This window comes from Heterocephalus glaber, unplaced genomic scaffold, assembly GCF_053883595.1.
Source record: "Heterocephalus glaber isolate CG9 unplaced genomic scaffold, H.glaber_assembly_v1.0 deba00001600, whole genome shotgun sequence".
NCBI lineage: Eukaryota > Metazoa > Chordata > Mammalia > Rodentia > Bathyergidae > Heterocephalus > Heterocephalus glaber.
This window is the reverse complement of record NW_028258372.1, coordinates 5,233,381-5,252,794: the sequence shown is the minus strand read 5'-3', so window position 1 is coordinate 5,252,794 and position 19,414 is coordinate 5,233,381. Positions and strand designations below refer to the sequence as shown.

At 37.8% G+C, this 19,414-nt stretch overlaps 2 protein-coding genes across 2 annotated transcripts in view; one reads left to right on the top strand and one right to left on the bottom strand.

The window, feature by feature from the left end:
- The window catches only part of Adss2 (adenylosuccinate synthase 2), a 149,703-nt gene that overhangs the window by 4,049 nt on the left and 126,240 nt on the right, over positions 1-19,414 (top strand). The gene's annotated exons all lie outside the window — the stretch shown is intronic.
- Positions 1-19,414, bottom strand: part of Catspere (catsper channel auxiliary subunit epsilon) — a 127,067-nt gene that overhangs the window by 19,233 nt on the left and 88,420 nt on the right. Inside the window, exons 15-20 of the mRNA XM_013075321.3 lie at positions 15,241-15,293; positions 10,931-10,981; positions 9,473-9,506; positions 9,320-9,399; positions 5,614-5,713; positions 2,505-2,591 (exon numbers count right to left, since the gene is read on the bottom strand). Of these exons, the coding sequence (XP_012930775.1) occupies positions 2,505-2,591; positions 5,614-5,713; positions 9,320-9,399; positions 9,473-9,506; positions 10,931-10,981; positions 15,241-15,293 (405 nt within the window). The remainder of the gene's footprint in view (positions 1-2,504; positions 2,592-5,613; positions 5,714-9,319; positions 9,400-9,472; positions 9,507-10,930; positions 10,982-15,240; positions 15,294-19,414) is intronic.

Genomic DNA, 19,414 nt, shown 5'->3' with positions numbered 1-19,414 from the left:
AAATAAGGGGATGCAACAATGAGAGGAAGGTTTAAAGGTAATTCATCACTCTAGCAGTGCTATAGCCAAATTGGAGGAGAATTGTTTGGAGTAATAGAATTATAAGCTAAAATGCATTTTTGGCAGAAATGCAAGTTAAGTCACTGAGTTAAGAGTAAATGTACAGGCCATGAAGATGAGGAGGAAGAGACTGCTTATCATTTATATTCTGGTAGCAACAAGTACGAATTCAGCTAGGAGCACAGCTTGACTCATTGGTGAAGAAGGGCCAGCTGACGCTCAGCTGTGTGTGTACCGCTGGCTGGCTGCCTTGGCTGTGGTTCCCCTTCCTCATGCTAATTATATTGTGATGTGAAAGACCAAATGAAGTTAATAGTAATCAGGGGCAGAGAACACATATGTTCTGGCTCCACTTGGGAGAGCTCTGAGAAAAGCATGGAAGATTGTACAATGAAGGATGAGATCACAAGGAACGACACTGGGTTGTACATAGTGGGTTATACTGTCAAGAAATTTTTGGATGAAACAGACCTGGTATACATCCTGTGGCTTTAGTTAGTCATTGTAAAGGATCCAAATGCTTTATGTCACACCCACCCTGTGTGGTGGGTATCTGTTCATGGAAGGAAACTCCAAGGAAGTAGGGTGGGTGACTCAAGGACTTGGCTCATGCAGAGAAAGTCCTGAAACCATGATCATGATGTGAAAAACCTGTGCTGAGCTGCAGGGCTGTTGCTGTAACTGAGGGTGCTTGGCATACCCAATAGCAGAACTAACCATCCAGGGAAGAATTTACAGTGGCCAGAGATCTTTCTGCAAGGGTCATTTATCCTTGTAGAATCAGGACTGCATAGCAGTCAGTGCATCTTCAAGAATTGGAAGGCTATTTCTTTTTGTTATTATTAATTAATTTTATTGGTCCAATTTAAATATACATAATGATCACAGTCATCAGAGGGAGTTTGTACCTGTATGTGATATAGCTTGATTCCTCTTTTTCCCCCATTTCCCTTCCCTCCCTTTAACCTCCTCCTCCGGCCATTTACAAAAGCTTTATTTCCATTTTTTCTGGAAGGCTATTTCATTTTAAGTCTATGTTTCAGCAGGAAGGCATGCATCTTCATGATTGTCACCTTAATACACGTTGACACCTTTCTGTAAGAGCAACCTTACTCACTAGGACATAACAGTTCTTTGCAGGTGCCTGCTTTCTATACTCTCCAGACTCAAGATCAAATTCACCCTTTTGTGGTGGGCTTTGTTTCTCAGACAGCAGAACAGAACATTAGGGCCTTGGAATGTGCTCTCCAAAATCTGTCTAGATTGTAAACTACTCTTTCAACGTTTCCCTAGCAGAATTAGCATTACCTGGGGACTTGTTAGAAATGCAAATTTTGGACCCTGCATCAGATCAGCTGAATCAGAAACTGTGGTGGTGAGGCTAGTAATCTGTTTTAACAAGCCCCCCAGGTAATTCTGATGTATGGTAGAGAGACCCACTGTACTATTTTATATTGATTGAAGCAAGCTCCAAGGTTGTTGATTTCCCAGCTGACTCCTTGCTTCCTTCGAACATGCTACCAAATCTTCACAGAATCTAAGAACATCTAGGTGGCCTTTGTAAGATTTGGGAATAGAGATAGTATCATTTCCATCCCTCCCCAACTCCAGATTCGTGGATGTCCTTCACCAAGAAGTCAGGAGAGTAAGTTTGGTTTAAACTGATTCCATTGCTAGTTTAATTGCTTATGATTTTTAAATAGTACAATACAATTTTTTATAAGAATCTATAGTTATTTAATTAATCCTATAAATATGTGTTAAGCATCTACAATGGGTTAGATGCTGGAGTTACAGCATTAAAAATAATAAATTCTCTTCCCTCTTGGAGATTACATTTTAGTTGGGGAGCCAGATAATAAATAAGATTAAAAAGTAGGCTGTTTAATATGTGAGAGAGTTATCATTGCCCATGATATTAAAGAAAATGGGGAGGGGAGAGATGGGCTTTCTTGGACAGTGGCTCTCATGGGTATGGTGGCCAGGGAAATCCTTGTTGATTATTTGATTTTTAAGTAAAGTCTGTCCCACCACCAGGAAAAAATAAGTGAAGTAAGAGAGAGTGGTAGTCTTTTATAAGACTTACTTTCAACACTTTTACATGTTTATCAGACATTTAATAATCTGCACATACAGGTTTTTGGCAGTGAAAATTAATTTGATAGCAAGAATCCACAAACAGAAATTAAGATGAAGCTTTTTGATAATTATCAATACAAAAATAAGATTAGATTTACTGAAAGATATTTCAGTCTGAAATGTTTCCATCAAGCTTTTGTTAATTCCAGAATGCTCAGTTTGTAATTCCACATGGGCAGACTGCAAGGTAATGTTTTTCTTTCTTTTTTTTTTTGTACCGGCAATCGAACTCAGGACCTTGCCCTTGCCAGGCAGGCAAGGTGCCACTGCGCTACCTCCTCAGGCCAATGTAATGCTTTTCTTACCTCTGGTCCCCAGACTTCTTCTAGTGGGAGGTCTGTATTGAGCTCAATCATGGTCTTCCATGTCTGGGCTTCATTTAAACAACCGCTCTGTGAAAAGAGTGCATATATATGGCTCTGTAGAGATTTCATATCCGTTTATTTCTAAGTATTAGTATATGTTGATGCTGCTGAAAATTTTATATATTCTTAAAACTTTCATTATTTAAATGTTTGCAGCAATACACAGGACCAATTGACTTTTGTATATTGACCTTGTGTTGAGAGAACTTCTTAAACAAACTAATTCTAATTGTTTCACACGAAAAGTGTCACCTGTGAATATGAATTCTTTTTTCACTCTTACACCTTTTTAAAATTTTTATTGCTTATTCTTTATGTATCACAAGGATCTCCAACAAAGACGTTGTATAAAAATAGTGCTACACAGCTACCCTTGTGTTCTAATTTCAGAGGGAAGCCTTTGAAATGTTCACCATTTGTAATGTTTGGTACACATTTTTTTTATCTATATTTTATTAGGTTAAGGAAGTTACTATCTGTTTAAACTTTAGAAATAATGTTATATACAGATGATAAATTCTTGACCAAATAACTTTTCATCAACAATTACAATAATAGTATGTCTTTTCTCCTTTATTTTGCTAATATGGTAAATTACTTTTATTATGTTTGTGGATTTGTCTATTTCTAGCTATCTCAACTTTCTATTTATATGCTTTAAAGCTACATAATTATAAATTTAAAAATTTGCACCTTAATTATAATTGTTATATTTTTGGTGAACTGAACTTTTATTTTACAAATATTTTTTTTAAAAATCTAGGGTCAGAGAAAGGAAAACAATGGCAGAGCGGTGAGTGACAATGACTTAAACTCTCTGAGATTCAGAATCCAGGCAGTGGAAAACAACAAATCAGAGAAGAAAAAAAAGAGAGAAGTAGATTTCCGGAAACAGGAAAATTAACAGTACACGGGCTGGGGATTTAGCTCAGTGGTTTCGCCACCTGCTGCACAAGCGCAAGGACTCGAGTTCAATCCCCAGTACCAAAACAAAAAAAATTAACAGTACAGAGAAATTGAAGAAACAGGACCCAACGAGGAGAAGGGACAAGACCATGGACACTTTCCACCTGACTCCTGGCTGGCTGCTCTGGTGTTTAAAATTGCCAGGATAATGTCCAACCTAGAACAACCCTGGGGAAAGTGAGATGTACCCATTACCAAGACTATAACAGAAGGATTAACCATAGAGTTTAAGCTGGATAGGAAAAGAAGGGGAGAAAAATGGGACAGATAGAGAGGGAGAAATGAGAATGTGCAATATGACAGATGTCTAGGTTATGTGAGGAAATGTATGATACCTAGGAATGGTGGAAATGACAGTGACAGAGCTAAAGGATTGGGGGTTGAGGTCAGAAGTGGATCTGTTTGAATTCAAATGTATTTTATTGGAGGAGCTCTATTAGTCAAGGTGGTCTCTGCAGTGCTATAGTAACAACCCCCCAACTCTCAGGGGATTTACACAATAAAAATTTACTTCTTGATTACACATAGTTTAATGTTCCTGATTAGATGGTTTGTACGGGTGACTCCTCTTTAAGAAATGAATTAGGAACCCAGGCTTTTTCTATCTACAGCTTGCTTGAAGTTCCTTCACTGGACCATTTTCACCAAGCCCTCATCTACTCTATCCTTAATTGTTCTGTAGTACACTGATATGAGGTAAGACAGAAAGCACAGAGGTTAGTGGAATTCCTTCTTAGGTATTTCATCTGGAAGTGACACATAACTTCAGCTCATATTCCAGTCATGAGAACCAGTCATGTGGCCCCACTTAGGTGGATATGTGTCTGGGAAACGTAGTCCCTATTTAGAAACCTTCCTAGCAGTAGCACTAGGTGATGGGTAGCAGAATTCAGAAGCCATCTAGAATTATTTTCAGATCATAAGGAAAAATAATCATGTTCTGAGTATATGACATCAGCAAGGAGGAATGGAATAGATGTCAACCAGAGGGTAGGAGCCTCAAACAATTGAAGTTTTATTGAAGAGTGGAGAGATACGTATGGGGCGAGAGGATGTGTACCTTTGGTTTGATAGAACTGCAGGGAAAGGTATGTCCTCTGAGGAAATTTTATTTAAGAAGGATAGAGGGGCATTTAACCGTAAAGTATAATGGAAAAGTTTGAGAAAGAAGAGGGTAATGGGAGTCTGGACTAAGGCAGAGGAAGGATGCAGTAGTTTAGGTATAAGATTGCAAAAAGGAAGTGGACCAGAGGGCTTACATACTGTATTGGGTGCTGAACAAGTACAGAGGAATGTGTGCTGGGATAGATTTAGTTGGTTACATAGTTGAAAGACAATTAGTTCTTGCGGTACCCTGGGAAATAGCAAATGGAACTCAGTTCTCTTGGTTTCCATTAGAGTGAGTTGTACCTCTTGGATAATTAACGTTTCTGGTAGAGAGGCATGTCACTTTGGAAAGAGTCATCCCTGGTTTTTTTGAGCCGAAAATTCTTGGGGGAACCTTAGGAATCAATGCTGACAACTTCTAAAGAGGCTCCATCATGATGGGAGGCTGTCAAGGGCAGACGGGGAGGTGAAGTGTGGTAATTAGGAGTCCTTTCTGTTGCTACAAAAAGGACAGAGTAAGAAGGATTCAGCTAGGAGCCCTGCCCAACTGGACATGGATGACGGAAGAGAACTAGGGGAGTGCAGAGGCATCGACGCCAAGGTCAGCAGGATTAAAGAATGCAAGGAGGTCAAGTAAGTAGAAAAAGTGTCTATTTGGTTTACACAAATGTGGTAAGGCAGACCCATAAATAAATATTCAGTACAGTTTGAAGGAAAAAGAAAATGCTTATATATAATTGCATCATCCTACTACAAACATTATTTTATTTTTTCTGACCCCTTTGTGTCTGTTTTATGTGACAATGGATTCATTTTTCATAAATGAACTTCAGTAGTCATTTAACTTAATGCTCAGGTGAGGTATGTTTTCTACCTTCTTGGTTCTATTTTTCTTAGATATATCACGTATAGATTCAAAATAGAAAGCCATGTCAAATTGCATAATAATTTCTGTTTAAATTCAAAGACATCGTACCTGCTTCATGGTATTATTGTAACTATAATCATTTCTGCCATGTATTTCCCACAGTATGAAATTTACTGCCACATCTTCAATATGGCCACTGTCATCAAATCTAAAAGAAAGATGAAACACAAACGTAATAGTTTAGTATAAAATAGAGGAGTTAAGAGGTACAGTGTTCGAGTCAGATGGGGTTAGGTGTGAATTCTGTTTTTATCACTTGTTAGCTTTGTCACCCTGGGGAAATGACTTAAACTCTTCAAGCTTCAATTTTTTATCTGTAAAATAACTACACCTGCTACATAGGTCTATTTTTTTTTTTTTTTTGGTACTGGGGATCAAACTCAGAACCTTGCAGTTGCGAGGCAGGCAGTGGACCCACTGAGCCCGGCCCTTACATAGGTCTATTTTGACAGATGAATGGAGTAAGACCTAGCAATGAAGTATAAGATTGAAACCATAAGTTCTCTTCACTTTGATAGGACTGCATATTGATGAAAGTAGCTGAGAGCCTTCCGTCTTGGTTACCAGCTGGGAGAAAGGTGGAAAAATGTGATGAATGCAGGAAGGGCCCGGTAAGGATCCCCTGGTCTTATTTAATCAACAAATGTTCATCAGTTGCCTTTTATGTACCAGAGAGTGAAACAGAACTACTATGATGAGAACTGACACACTGTAGATGTCCCAGGAGAAGCCAGCTGGGAGTGACAGTCAGGGGATCAGCAGCCCGGGTGAGTGGGGTTGGGCCAGGTGCGCATGTGCCCTCTGACAGTGCATGCTCAGAGGGTGGAGGATGACTCCTAAGGACAGCAGACACACCTGCCTGGTGCTGGGGCGAGGTGCAGAGCTCCACTGAGCTAGAGTATTTCCCCAGACCCAGTGAGTTTTCAAAGAGATGTGGTACTACGTATTATTTTTTCTGCTATCATCTAAAAATAGGAGCTTAAGACCACAGCTAAGGTCCAGTTACTGATAAATTCACACTTTTGTATACTAAAGCTCATGACTATAAAATCAGTTACCTGGCTTCCTTCTCCATCAATTATTGTTTATATTTCTTAATGAAATCTCCCATCCCCATTGGGTGAAATTTCACTTAGGACCATGGTCTGAGGCACTTTTTTCTAGGCTGCTGACTCTTACCCCATTCTTTGATATAATTTCTCCCTTGGTGGCTTTGTAGAGATTTATAAAACATCACAGGTCTTTGACTGTGTCTCCTCATTTCCTGCCCAGGTCTCTGTTTTACCTTGCAGCCTTTGTATCTGGTTTATAGGCCTGTGACGACTTGCTACCATACAACCATGGTTTAAGAAGTTGTTATTGTACCACTCTTGAAAACTGGGCAGAAAAAAACTTTAAGGGTCAAAAAGAGGTATCTGAGAAGCTGTTTTCACTTTCATGTTGATTAATTTTGATGAATTATAAAGAGATGAATTCGGATGGTCAGTACTCAAAACAGGCACGACTAGGAAGTAGAATGCCGATGCTTGACTTCTTGGTAAGGGAGAAGGACCACAGAGAATTTTAAAACTCTAATGTGCATGGAGGACCCTCTCACCACAGAAGAATATGTGGACACAGACATGGGGACACACACACACACCCCCACACACCCACACCCCCACACCCCCACACCCCCACACCCCCCCACACCCCCCCATAATTTTACATAGTTCAGGATTACCAAAGTTCTAATCCTAGCAGTTTTGGAAGGAGCAGAATTTTGATGGCATGTCTTGAAAGTCATGAGGTTCCTGAATTATTAAGAACTGTTGCAAAGCCATATGTTTTACTTTTTTAAAAATCTTAATTATACCGTGTGGGCTGGAACTTTGACTCTCACAAGAACAATAAACTATACTCCCACCTAGTGGCAATAAGTATGCATTGCATGACCCATAATTTCTGGATCTGTAATCGTCTTTGACAATGTTTTATTTATTTCATTGAGAATGTGTGACAGAAACCATTGCCTATGTAAGCATTAAATAATTATTTTCAACAATGTTCACCAGAGTAGAATAGAATACTAATTAAACCTGAGAAATCAGGAATATCATTAGTTGGCAACTAACTTCCCAACAATTGTTAATTTCTCCACTACTGAGGCTCTACTTTTGGAATTGAAGAGACCTCTCTGCTGATCTGCAGATTCATTAGTCAAACTTTGTGGACTGTCTATTGTATTAACCATGACTTTCATTTCCAGTGTTTGAATATTTAATATCTGAGGCCTCGCCCTTGGAGGAAATACCCAAGGCCGGCCAATTTGTAACCTTCCTGGACCCCCTTTAATATCCAAACCAAGCAATGTATACCTCGTACCCTGACCACCTCCTTTATCCTGTAAGTGCTGGTAGTACAATTCTCCTGGGATGCCTTCTATTCATGCTTATTATGTTGAACCTGTCATCCTTTGATCTGTAAAACTGCCCAACCTTGTTCGTGAGCCATTTCCTGCACAGTAGGGCATTTATTGACTAGTAACTTCCCAGTGGCCACTGTGTCCACCGATTCTGAAAGCTTAATCCAAGTCTGCCTGATTTGCAAAGCTAATTTATTAGCACCCAATCCACCTCTGATGAACACCTGATTGAATTCCCTGATAAACTATGTTTTAGAATGACACAACTGAACTGGACACTTGCTGATCTGATTTTTCCTCTGTAATTGGCCTCTAATATTTGGTTGATCATCCTAGAATTAGAAGCAAAAAGGTTTTATCAAGTGATTCCTGGTAGCAAAGATACAAAGAAGATACTTTTAGAAAAAAAGTGCTGATGCAGGAGTCTCCTCTCTGATGCAAACCTCCTCCATCTTCCACATGTCCTCTCATCTGCCCCTTGATCTCACAGAGATTTCCACCTCCCAGTTCCACCTTGCTTTCTGCACAGCACTTTCCTCCTAGACTCATTCTGTACTCAGCCCAATCTCCTGGTTGGTCATCTAACCCCCTCCATGGCCAGGACTCTGCACTCATTCATGTCTCATCCTTCACCTGGGTTCAACATCCACCCAAGCCTGGGCTGCTACATATAACTCCTTCAGGCAGTCAGCATCTGTGGGGATGGGACCCATTCATGGCATGTTACCTTAACTATCCTTTTCTGAACTGCTCTTTCCCTCAGTTTACCTTAAATTCTAGGATCATGGCCTGATAGATAAAAATCCTTTAAACCAAATGGGAATTGCCTCCAGAGCAGTGGCAATTTCCTTGACAACAGTAAGACACTATGTGACCAGTCACAAAGGGAAGCAGACAAAATACAAAATTACTTAGAAAATAACCTCCCTTGTAGCATTTTATTCATATTTTTATCATGAGATCTCATTTATAGGAATTAAATTAGGGATGATATTTTTGAGATCCTCTCAATGTACTTATCAGCAATCAAATTTCTTTCCAGAAAAGCTTTCATTATTACAGGTTCATGCAAAGAGCAGTCTTGTCACTTGAGTAAGGTAGTTTCTATCAAACAGGCAGGGATTCGTAGGGAGCCTGGGGAGATAGCTAAGGAGGGGAAAGGAAGGGCTGCCTACACTCCTGAAAAGGTTTCTGGTTCTCTTAGCCACACACACCTCAGCTGCATTACTAATACTTGCATATACTGAGTACTTACAAATACTTATTACTAAATGCATTCTTAGTCTTGTTTTTATGCTTTTATTTTGAAATTTCTAAAATAAGTTAAAATTTTATCCAGAACACACTTACAATTGAATCAAAGGTTGAAACTTTTCATGGCCATTAAGTCTCAGTGGGCAGCCATATTTTTCCCAGTCATACCTTACTTTCTAGAAAAAGAAAAGTGGTTTTTTTAGTTATTATATATATTTGTCCCACTGACAAAAATTACAATTTTCTTACCAAGTTTTCAAGTGGTTGATGTATCAGATGTGACCTATAAAAAATATATTCATTATTTATTTTTTCCTCTTTTCAAACTTAAAAACTAAGACTAAGACTTTGTTTAAGGAGGTATAAGAAATGCCAAATAGATGAACATGATTAACTACTGAGTGCTTACTATGTTTCAGGCATTTTCCTCACATTTCCATACATATTAACACATTCTTACAATAACCAACAAGGTACAAATCACTGTCCTCTGCTAAGACAATATGGCACATTCTCAGAAATCACATGAGACTTTTCAAGGCAGCAAACCTTGCTTTACGCCTAAGAAAGATGCATGATTATAAAGCCCACGTTCCTTGTGCTATTTCAATGCAGTTCTTCCCAGACTATTCATAGATGAAAGAGTGAGGTGCTCAGAATCAGTGTGTGTGTTTTAAAACTTCACTTACTTTCTAACTTAGATTTCTCACTATCATGGAATTCCTTCCTCTTAAGAGCTTAGGGGTTTTTTTTTCCTTCAAAACCACCCTTTCTCACATACTTCTTATCTTGTCAGTTCTCTGACTTGACTTGTCACCAGCCTCATGTTCCATATGTCTTAACCATGCTCCAGGGGAGGATTCAGGAAGTTCCTGCCACAGTGGATACAGCCTACTTCACGTTCTTCCCCAAGAGATCCAGCTGCCACATAGGTGCAGGAAGATGGTGACCCAACCATTACAGGTTTCCTGTTCCCCATTTTGTTTCACCTACTGCCTTCACTAAGCATTGCGGTTTCCCTTCTCTCCATCCTGCCTTGCAGTTTAATCCCAGCTCTTCGGGATATGCCTAGTGGTTAGACATTCTTTCATGTATTCCAACTGAATAAAGTGAGAAAATCTGACGGCTTTTTCAGACACTTATATCAGAGACTGAGTTTCTGAACTTTGGACAGCCCAATAAATATCTAAAAATTTTTAATAATGATTTTCCCTGAAGACGGCAAAAGTTGGATTTTGTTTAGTTATATCGTCAATAAATTGCATTATTAAAAAATATATAAAATTAAATCAAAATACAGCATAAAAGTTCAGTTAGTAGAATAGTTGATGTCAGGACTTTCCTGGTAAAACCATAAATTGTAACTACATTAATATAGAATTAAAGAAAAATGATGTAGAATAAAAGACACTCTTGTATGTCTTCCCTAAACTAGAGGGAACAATATGGAATTTGTGACAAAATGAGGCTTACTTTGTTTATCCAAATATATTGAAGGAGAAGACAGGGCCTAAGACTCTTGTATGTTTCAGAGAAGGGTAATTACAGGGTCTATACATTTTGCTTAATGCTAAAACCAGCTTCACAATGTCAAGCCAAGCACATGGATGCCAATAGAAATTCAATAAATAAGTACTGATTGTACATTACTATTAATATTATTACATGAATATAAAGCTTAGTGCTTATCTTAAAAATATTTCTTACTTGTCAATCTCATAAAAAAATTCATGGTGAACACATGCTGTTTTACTAAATCTAGAAAAATAAAACAATGAAGTTGTAGCATCATTTCTTATATATTTGCACAAACATTTAATCATTTAGGTCAGTGATTCTCAAACTGGAGAGTGACACAGAATCATTATTTACTGAATTAGAATCTCTGGGGTTACTTTGTAGCCCTAGCATTTCTACTTTTTTTTTTTGCAGTACCAGGGATTGAACTCAGGACCCTGTGCTTGCGAGGCAGGCAAGGTGCCACTGAGCGAAGTCCTTGGCCCTCTACTTTTTAAAAATCAACTTTACAGGAGGGGTAGGGGAAAGGAAAGAAGGGAATGGAAATAATATGAGAAAATGAAAAAATGGAAACAAAGTCTTTGTAGATAGAGAGGGGTGGAGGGGTTGAAGGGAGGGCAGGGGAAGGGGGAAAAATAAGAACCAGGAGAGATTATGTAAAGGTACAAATTTCCAATGTTGAATGTCATTATATTGTATACCTTAAGTGTACCAATAAAATTAATTTAAAAAACAACTTTACAAATGTTTCTGTAGACACTGGACTTGAAACCTATTGATTATATTATATTTTGTACATGTTTATTAAAAAATGATTGGAAATGAGGCTGGATGTAGTGATGCATGCCTGTTATCCCAGCACCTGGGAAGCCGAGGCAGGAGGATCATAAATTCGAGGCCAGCTTGGACTACATAGCAAAAGCCTGTCTTAACTCTCCTCTTCATTTTATGGAAAATAGTGTGGGGGGGCATTGGGGAGGGGCTGGTCAAATTATACAAAATGTCAGATAAGAGGAATAAATTAAAGAGAGCTATTGTACAACATGATAGTTACAGTTAATCCTATATTGTATTCTTTTTTTTTTTTTTGGTACCGGGGATCGAACTCGGGTCCTTGCGCTTGCAAGGCAGGCAGTGGAACCACTGAGCTAAATCCCCAGCCCCCCATATTGTATTCTTGAAAAATGCTAAGAAAATGAATGTATTCTCACCACAAAATGATAACTATGTGTATGTTAACTAGGTAGATTTAATCATTGCATGATGACTTAAAAACAGCATGTTGTACAGAGTAAGTACATATAATCTTCTGTGTCTAATAAGAAAAACAGAGGAAAAAACCCAAAATAGAAAAGAACAAGTGTTGGAGAGGATGTAGAGAATTGGAACAGTCTTACATTGCTGTCACCAATGTAATATGGTGCAGCCATTGTGGAAAATAGTTTGGTATTTCCTCAAGTTAAACATAGGATATCATGTGATGCAGTGAAAAATTCCACTCTTAAGTACATTCCCAGAATGCGTAATTGAAACAGACGCTCAACAAAACAAAAACTTGTACACAAATATCCATAGCAGTACTATTTGCAAAAACCCAAAGGTAGAAAGATTCCAAATATTCATGAACTGATGAATGGATAGAATGTGGCATAGCCATACAATGAAATGTTACTCAGCTATAAAAGGGAATGAAGTACTAATGATAAGTAGCACCACACCAGTGAGCCTCAAAAATGTGCTAATGAGCCAGATACAAAATCTTATATATTGCATGCATTTATATGAAATATCCAGATTAGGAAAATCCACAGAGACAGGAAATTAATGGTCACTGGGTGTTGGTGGGAAAGGGAATTAGGGAGTGACTGCTTACTAGTAGTTACCTTTTGGAGTGATGAAAATATTTTGGAACTGGGTAGTGACGCTAAGTGTGGAATATTATGAAAGTACTTAATTCTAGTGAACTCTACATTTAAAAATAGTTAAAATGGCAGATTTCACATACTATTTGAATTTTATCACAATAAAAATGTTACTCAAGCCAGGGATAGTGGTGCATGCCCATAATTCCAGCTACTTGAGAAGTGGAGGCAGGAAGATTGCAAGTTCAAGTCCAGCCTGGGCAACTTAGCAAAGCCCTTGTCTCAAAATTAAATAAAAAGGGCTGAGGATGTAGCTCAGTAGTAGAACACTTGCTTAGCTGCTTAGCATGTGCAAGGCCCTGGGTTCAATTCCTAGAACCACAAAAAAGGGGAGGAGGGACCATGCTAAATCATATACATACAAATAAAAATGAATTTATAGAAAATGTATCAAATGAAGACAAATTTGTTTGGACTGTTTATTTTACAATATAAACTTTTGTCTAAAACACAAAATGTCTAGGTTCTACTAGAGACTCCATTATGCAGGTAAGAAACTATTTTAAGGTTCATATAATTTCTTTAAAAACTAAAAAATGTTTATTAGTACATTTCTGAAGTATATAGTGATTACAGTCATTGCAGGGAGTTGGTACATGTGCACAACACATCTTAATTCTTTGTATTTCCCTTCCTTCTCTCTCCCTCCCTCTAGATCCCCTTCCTATTTGCAAAAGATCTATCTCTTTGTTTCCTATTATCTAACTTTTATTTTGCCTTTTATATTATGTATACTTTGATTCACATAATTTCTACATAGGGTTCATGGAGACAGAAGGTTATAATGGTTTATGAATTTAAGCGCTTTTTGTAAGTTATTCATTTGATCATTGAGCTGGCTGCTTCCAGTGTAACTTGAAAGGAAACCTTGTCATCATCATTCTAGATAACAGTGGAGGTCTACATAACCACCCTCCCCAAATCCACACTGGACCCCAAAAGATGCTCTCCTTCATTGCCAGCTCAGTCTGGCTCTCCCAGATTCTCCCTGGTGTCCCTTGGTAACTGTGGAAACCTTAAGCCCACTGCAACCTCAGCCCAAGACATTAGAGTTGCTTTTAGGATTACTGATTAAGAGACCCAGAGTAAGGTCCTGAAGTCTGTGTTTTGTAGTCTTTGTTTGCTCTCTGGGTGATTTTTCTTTTCAGTACTGGGGATTGAACCTAGGGCTACTCTACCACAGAGCTACACTCTCAGTCCCTTTTTCCTTTTTAAAATTTTAAGTAGGATCTCACTAAGTTGTCCTGAGGGACTCTAACTTGCAGTGCTTCTGCATTAGCCTCCCTAAAAGCTGGGATTAAAGGCAAGCATCAGTGTTCCTGACTCTCCAAGTCATTCTGATTAACTACCAAGCTGGATAATCTGGATCAAGAAAAAGATTAGTTCAAGCTGTTTTACATCTCACTGTGGATGGAAATCAAGAGGTTGAGAAGGAATTGTGCATGTAATGGAACTAGAAATTGATTTGGTAACCTGTTGCTTACAGTAGTTAGCCTTAAATTTTAATGCACCTACTAATTTCCTGGAAATACTGTTCAAATGAAGATTGTTGGTCTGAAGGAGATGTGAGCTCCTGCATTTCTAACAAGTTCTCAGGTGATGCCAGTGTGGGTCCATGTACACACTCTGAGGAGCAAAGGCATAAACCACCACAGAAGGAAGGATGGTACAGGCCGCATAAGTCAGATTTTGTGTTTCCCAGTAAAGGAATTATGGGTGCAAGGGTATGAGGAAATGCAAATCCAGGAAATGCTGAACAAGATGGGAATATTTAATTATAAGTCCAGCAAGTGATTACTACAACTCTAATGATCAAAAGACTAGTAGAATGATGGAAAAGTAGACATTTGTTTCGGGTGAGAGCAAGCTATTTCCTAAATAATCAGATGAGAGTCATCGTTACCCCACTGTCATCCTACTCCTAACCCAAAGAAAAGAATCCCACTGCCTCCACTGTACATTGATTTCAGTCAGATTTGTGTGTTCACCTCGATTTTCTGCCACATGGAGGAACAAGAGCTGTAGCAAACTGAAGACACACCATCCCGTGTGCCTCATTGTAAGTCACCATAACTGGGCCAACAAAATTCACACTTTGGATTCTCTGAAGGAACCACTTCTTATTTTGTTAGAGTGGCTCTAGCAACCTCATAGAAAATGGTGCAGGAAGATGAGGTTTTTCTGATATGGGTGAAAGCAGTTTTCTAATGGAAATGAAATTATGACAATTGATGGCAAACGGAGATAATGGTTTCTTTTTCTCCTTTCTCCAAGAATGTGCTGTGGACTGAAGAGCCGAGAGAAGTATGGGTGAAAGATGGAAACTGGCTTATTAAAAGGGAAGGAGAATAAAGAGATTAATTCTTTTCCTTTTTAATATGATTTAAATGTAGTACTTGACTTGGCAATAATAGTTCAAACCAATTGAAACTGGACACCAATGTCAATTTGATTTTGGATTTCATGATGGACATATCAGTTATTAGGCACTAGTAATCATCATTAGTAATTACTATTTAGTGTATCATTTATTTTACAACTTAAAGAGTAAGACAGTTCAAGTGAAAATATACTTGCCCTTTAACTCCAATAAATTTTTGAGGGTTACAGCCAACACCAATTTGAAACACCTAAAAATGAAGTAATTTAGGCAGTGAGTTCAGTTCATCTGATTTGCATGATCTAAGAAATCACTATAGCTAAAAGCAATAATATTTTACACTTGGAATATAGAGTATCCCTTATCTGAAATGCTTAGCACCAGAGTATTTCAGATATCTGATTTTATGGATTTTGGAATATTTGCATGGACATGAAATGTTTTGAAGATAGGATCCAAGGCTAACCACAAAATTGTTTCATGTATAGCATATACACATTACCTGAAGGTAATTTTATAAAATATTTTTAGTGTACCTCCATTTTGATTATAACTCATAATGTAACATCACATGTGCAATTTTCCTTTTGCAGTGTCATGTTGGTACTCAAAAAGTTTTGGATTTTGGAACATTTCAGATTTCCAATTTTTGAGGTAGGGAGGCTCAAGCTGTAACCTTTTAAATGTAGGGTTCTGCTATACTGCTTGTCACTGTTTTATTCTTTCTTCTTTTTTTTTCCCATTAAGTTTATTGGTACATTTTTGGTATAAAATACAGTTACATTCATCATTGGGATCTTGTACCTTTACATGAGTATCTTGGTTCTTATTTTTTTCCCCTTCCCTTGCCCTCCATTCACCCCCTCCGCCCTTCCCTATTTGCAAAGACCTTGTTTCCATTTTTTTTCCTCTTCTCATATTTTTTCCTTTCCCTTTTTTTCCCTTCCCCTACTCCTCCCAATTCCCCTGGTCTTTTAGACCTTTTCTTCCTGTTACACAATGTCAGTTATACATTTTTTAAATTACAGTATTAAGATCTAGGAGATATTACCACAGATTTTACAGAATTTAAAAGGATATAGAAAGCATATTACAAAAATCTCTTTTGAAATAAATTTGACAACTTCTAAGAAGTACCTTGGAAGACAAATGAATGAAACTAACTCTGGAGTAATATAAAATTTGAATAGCACCTATTAAAGAAAGTATATTCCTAGCTTGGAAACCTACCTATATGACAACAGCAGGCTCATAAACATTTTAACTGATAAATTATATCAAACAATTAAAGCAGAAAAAAGAAGGAACACTTCTCCCCTCATTTTAGGAACTCAACATTGTGCTTATCCTAAAACTGGATAAAGATAATGGAAGAAAAAAGTATGAACATAGATAGAAATTTGTTTAACAAAACAAACTATTAGAAGTTAGATCTGGCAGGATGTAGAAAGTGATTTTATTATAGGGATGGCAGTGTTGGTTCAGCATTGGAAGACCCACCCCCAAAGTCATCATTTAAACAGAGGAAAGGAAAAAGCCATATGATTCTGTCACTAGTTGGAGAAAAAGTATTGGACTAAATTCTACAGCTGTTCATGGTAAAAGCTATGGGGAGCCTAGAAGTAGAACCGAAACTTCTCAACAGACTAAAGACATGTACTCCATACTTCCAGCGAGAATGTCTTATATAAATGGAGAAGATACAATGCTTTCTCCTTAAGGTGGGGAACGAGGGCAGATATGCTTACTCTTTATCTGTCCATTAAACTTTGAAACCTAGTCCCCACCAAAATAGTCTGGCAATAAAATGACACAACTAGGATAGGATTGGCATGGCAGAAGCAAAATCTTTATATGTAGATGAAATGATCATCTACAGAGAAAATACTAAGAAATCTCTAGGAGCCCCTAGAACTTGTACTTGAATTTAGCAGGATTAGAAAACACAAGGTATATATAAAAATTCGGGTCTGTGTATATTTGCTATAAATAAAGAATTGGATATTGAAATTTAAAAGTTATGTAGGAGTACAAAGGACCTAGAAAAGTTAAAAACAAAAACAAAAACAGTGTTAGAAGATATTTAGTACCTAATTTTAAGACTTCTAAAGCTACAGTAATCAAGACAGTGTTGGTGTAAGGAAAGACATATAGATCATTGGAATAAAACAGAGAATCTAGAAATAGAACCACACATATATGGTCCACTGAGTTTTGAAAGATTATTTAACATTAGCATTTTATAGAATATAAACTCAATTCAAGAGCTGAGGAAGAGACAGTGTTTGCAGCAAACGGCACTAGAACACCTGGTATCTGTATATAAAAAATTAACCTCAACCCTTTTTTTCCATACATGAAAATAACTTGAAGGGATCTATGAACCTAAATAAGAAAGCCTAAAAGTATAAAACTTTAAGAAGAAATTATAAGGGAAAATATTTATGACTTCAGGGTAGGCAAGAACTACCTAGGATATAAAAAACATGATGTATAAAAGAGAAAAACTGATAAATGGGATTCCATCAAAATTTAGAACTTTAAATGACATCATTAAAATGAAAAGTAGTCCTTAAACAGACCATATTTACAATACATATAACCTATGACCAGAATATATAAAGAATTCTTAGAGCTCATTAATAGACAACCCAATTAAAATGTAGACGTAAGAAGATGATAAATAGCCAGTATAGCACAAGGAATGGTGTGCAACTCTAGAATCAGAAAATTACTAATCAGTACAATAATAAGATTGAATTATACACTCATTAGGGAGATGAAGTTAAAAGTTTTAAAAGCCTTGTCATGACTTTCTTTTTGTTGGATTCTCCCCCTTTGCGTTTAATTTGTCATGCCCAATGGATTCATTCTGCTGGGATTCCTGGGGTTGTGATCCTCATTGTCTTTTCCTAGGGTATTGTCTAAAATTTTTTGGAGTGGCAGTTTGGTATTCATGAAGTTCCTGAGGTGCTCTTTGTCATGAAAGTATCTTATTTCTCCATCAATTTTGAAAGATAGTTTTGCAGGGCACATCAATCTGGGTTGGAGGCTGTTTTCCTTTAGGGCTTGAAATACATCACTCCAAGCTCTTCTTGCCTTGAGGGTTTGCATTGAGAAGTCTGCTGTGATTCTGATGGGCTTTCCTTTGTATGTGATTTGTTTCTTTTCTCTCACTGCTTGTAGAATTTTGTTCTTCTGTTGGATTTCTGGAATCCTAACTATTATATGCCTATGTGTAGATTTTTTTTAATTAAGGCTAGCTGAAGTCCTATATGCCTCACTTATCTGTATATCAAGTTCTTTTCCCCTCCTTGGGAAGTTTTCTGCTATCACTTCTGTGAACAGTTTTTTTATGCCATCTGCACTCTCTCCTCTTTCTTCATTGACTCCAATCAGTCTTATGTTATTCTTCTTTGCATCCTCTAGCAGCTGCTGGATTGATTTCTCATGTTCCCTTACAATTTTAAAGCAATTTTTCTTTTCCTGGTCACTAATTGCAATCTTATCTTCTATATGTGAAATTCTATCCTCACATTGGTTCATTCTGCTGCACAGACTTTCAATGGAGTTTTTAATCTCTTGGAAATCTGTTTGTATCTGTTTTATGGATTCCATTTGTTTCCTGTGTTGGGATTCCATCATGTTCCTCAGATCCTCTATTTTTTTAATGTGTCCTCTCTAGATTTATTAATCATGTCTTGCACCATGAGCACAATCTCTGCTGTTATCTGAGTAATTATTTCTGATTTCATTTTGCCCAGATCCTCTTTTGTTGCCAGTTCAGAGAGTCCAGGTGGTTGAGTATCAGATTATTCCATCTTGTTTCCCTTTGGGGTTGCTGTAGGTGATCCAGAAGTCTGTTTTTGAGACTTGTTTATGTGTCTTCTCATTTCCATGGGAGGGAGTGCTTCTGGAGCCCACATGGCTCACCTTCTCTGCCCTAGGAGCTTGGGATGGCGGTGGGGGAGCTTCCTTCCAGGTTCTGGGACTGGCTCACCTTCTCTGCCCTAGGAGCCTGGGATGGAGGTGGGGAGCTTCCTTCCGGGTGCTGGGACCGGCTGTGGTCTTTTTTCTTTTGATCAGTTCACATTTTTTCCCTTTTGCTTCCTTTCATCTTTATTGCTCAGGAGGCCCAAGTGTTGGTTCTCTGCCTTCTTGGGTCATTCTCTTGAGGAATCCATCCCATCTCATTTTTTTTTTTTTGGTACCGAGGATTGAACTCAGGACCTTGCACTTGCGAGGCAGGCATGGCACCCCCACCTCATCTTTTACCTGCACCTCTACAACCAACTTGTACCTGTGACTCAGCTTTCTATGATGTACTGAGCTGCTAATTTGACTTTTATTCACTTGGTACACTAATTTTTT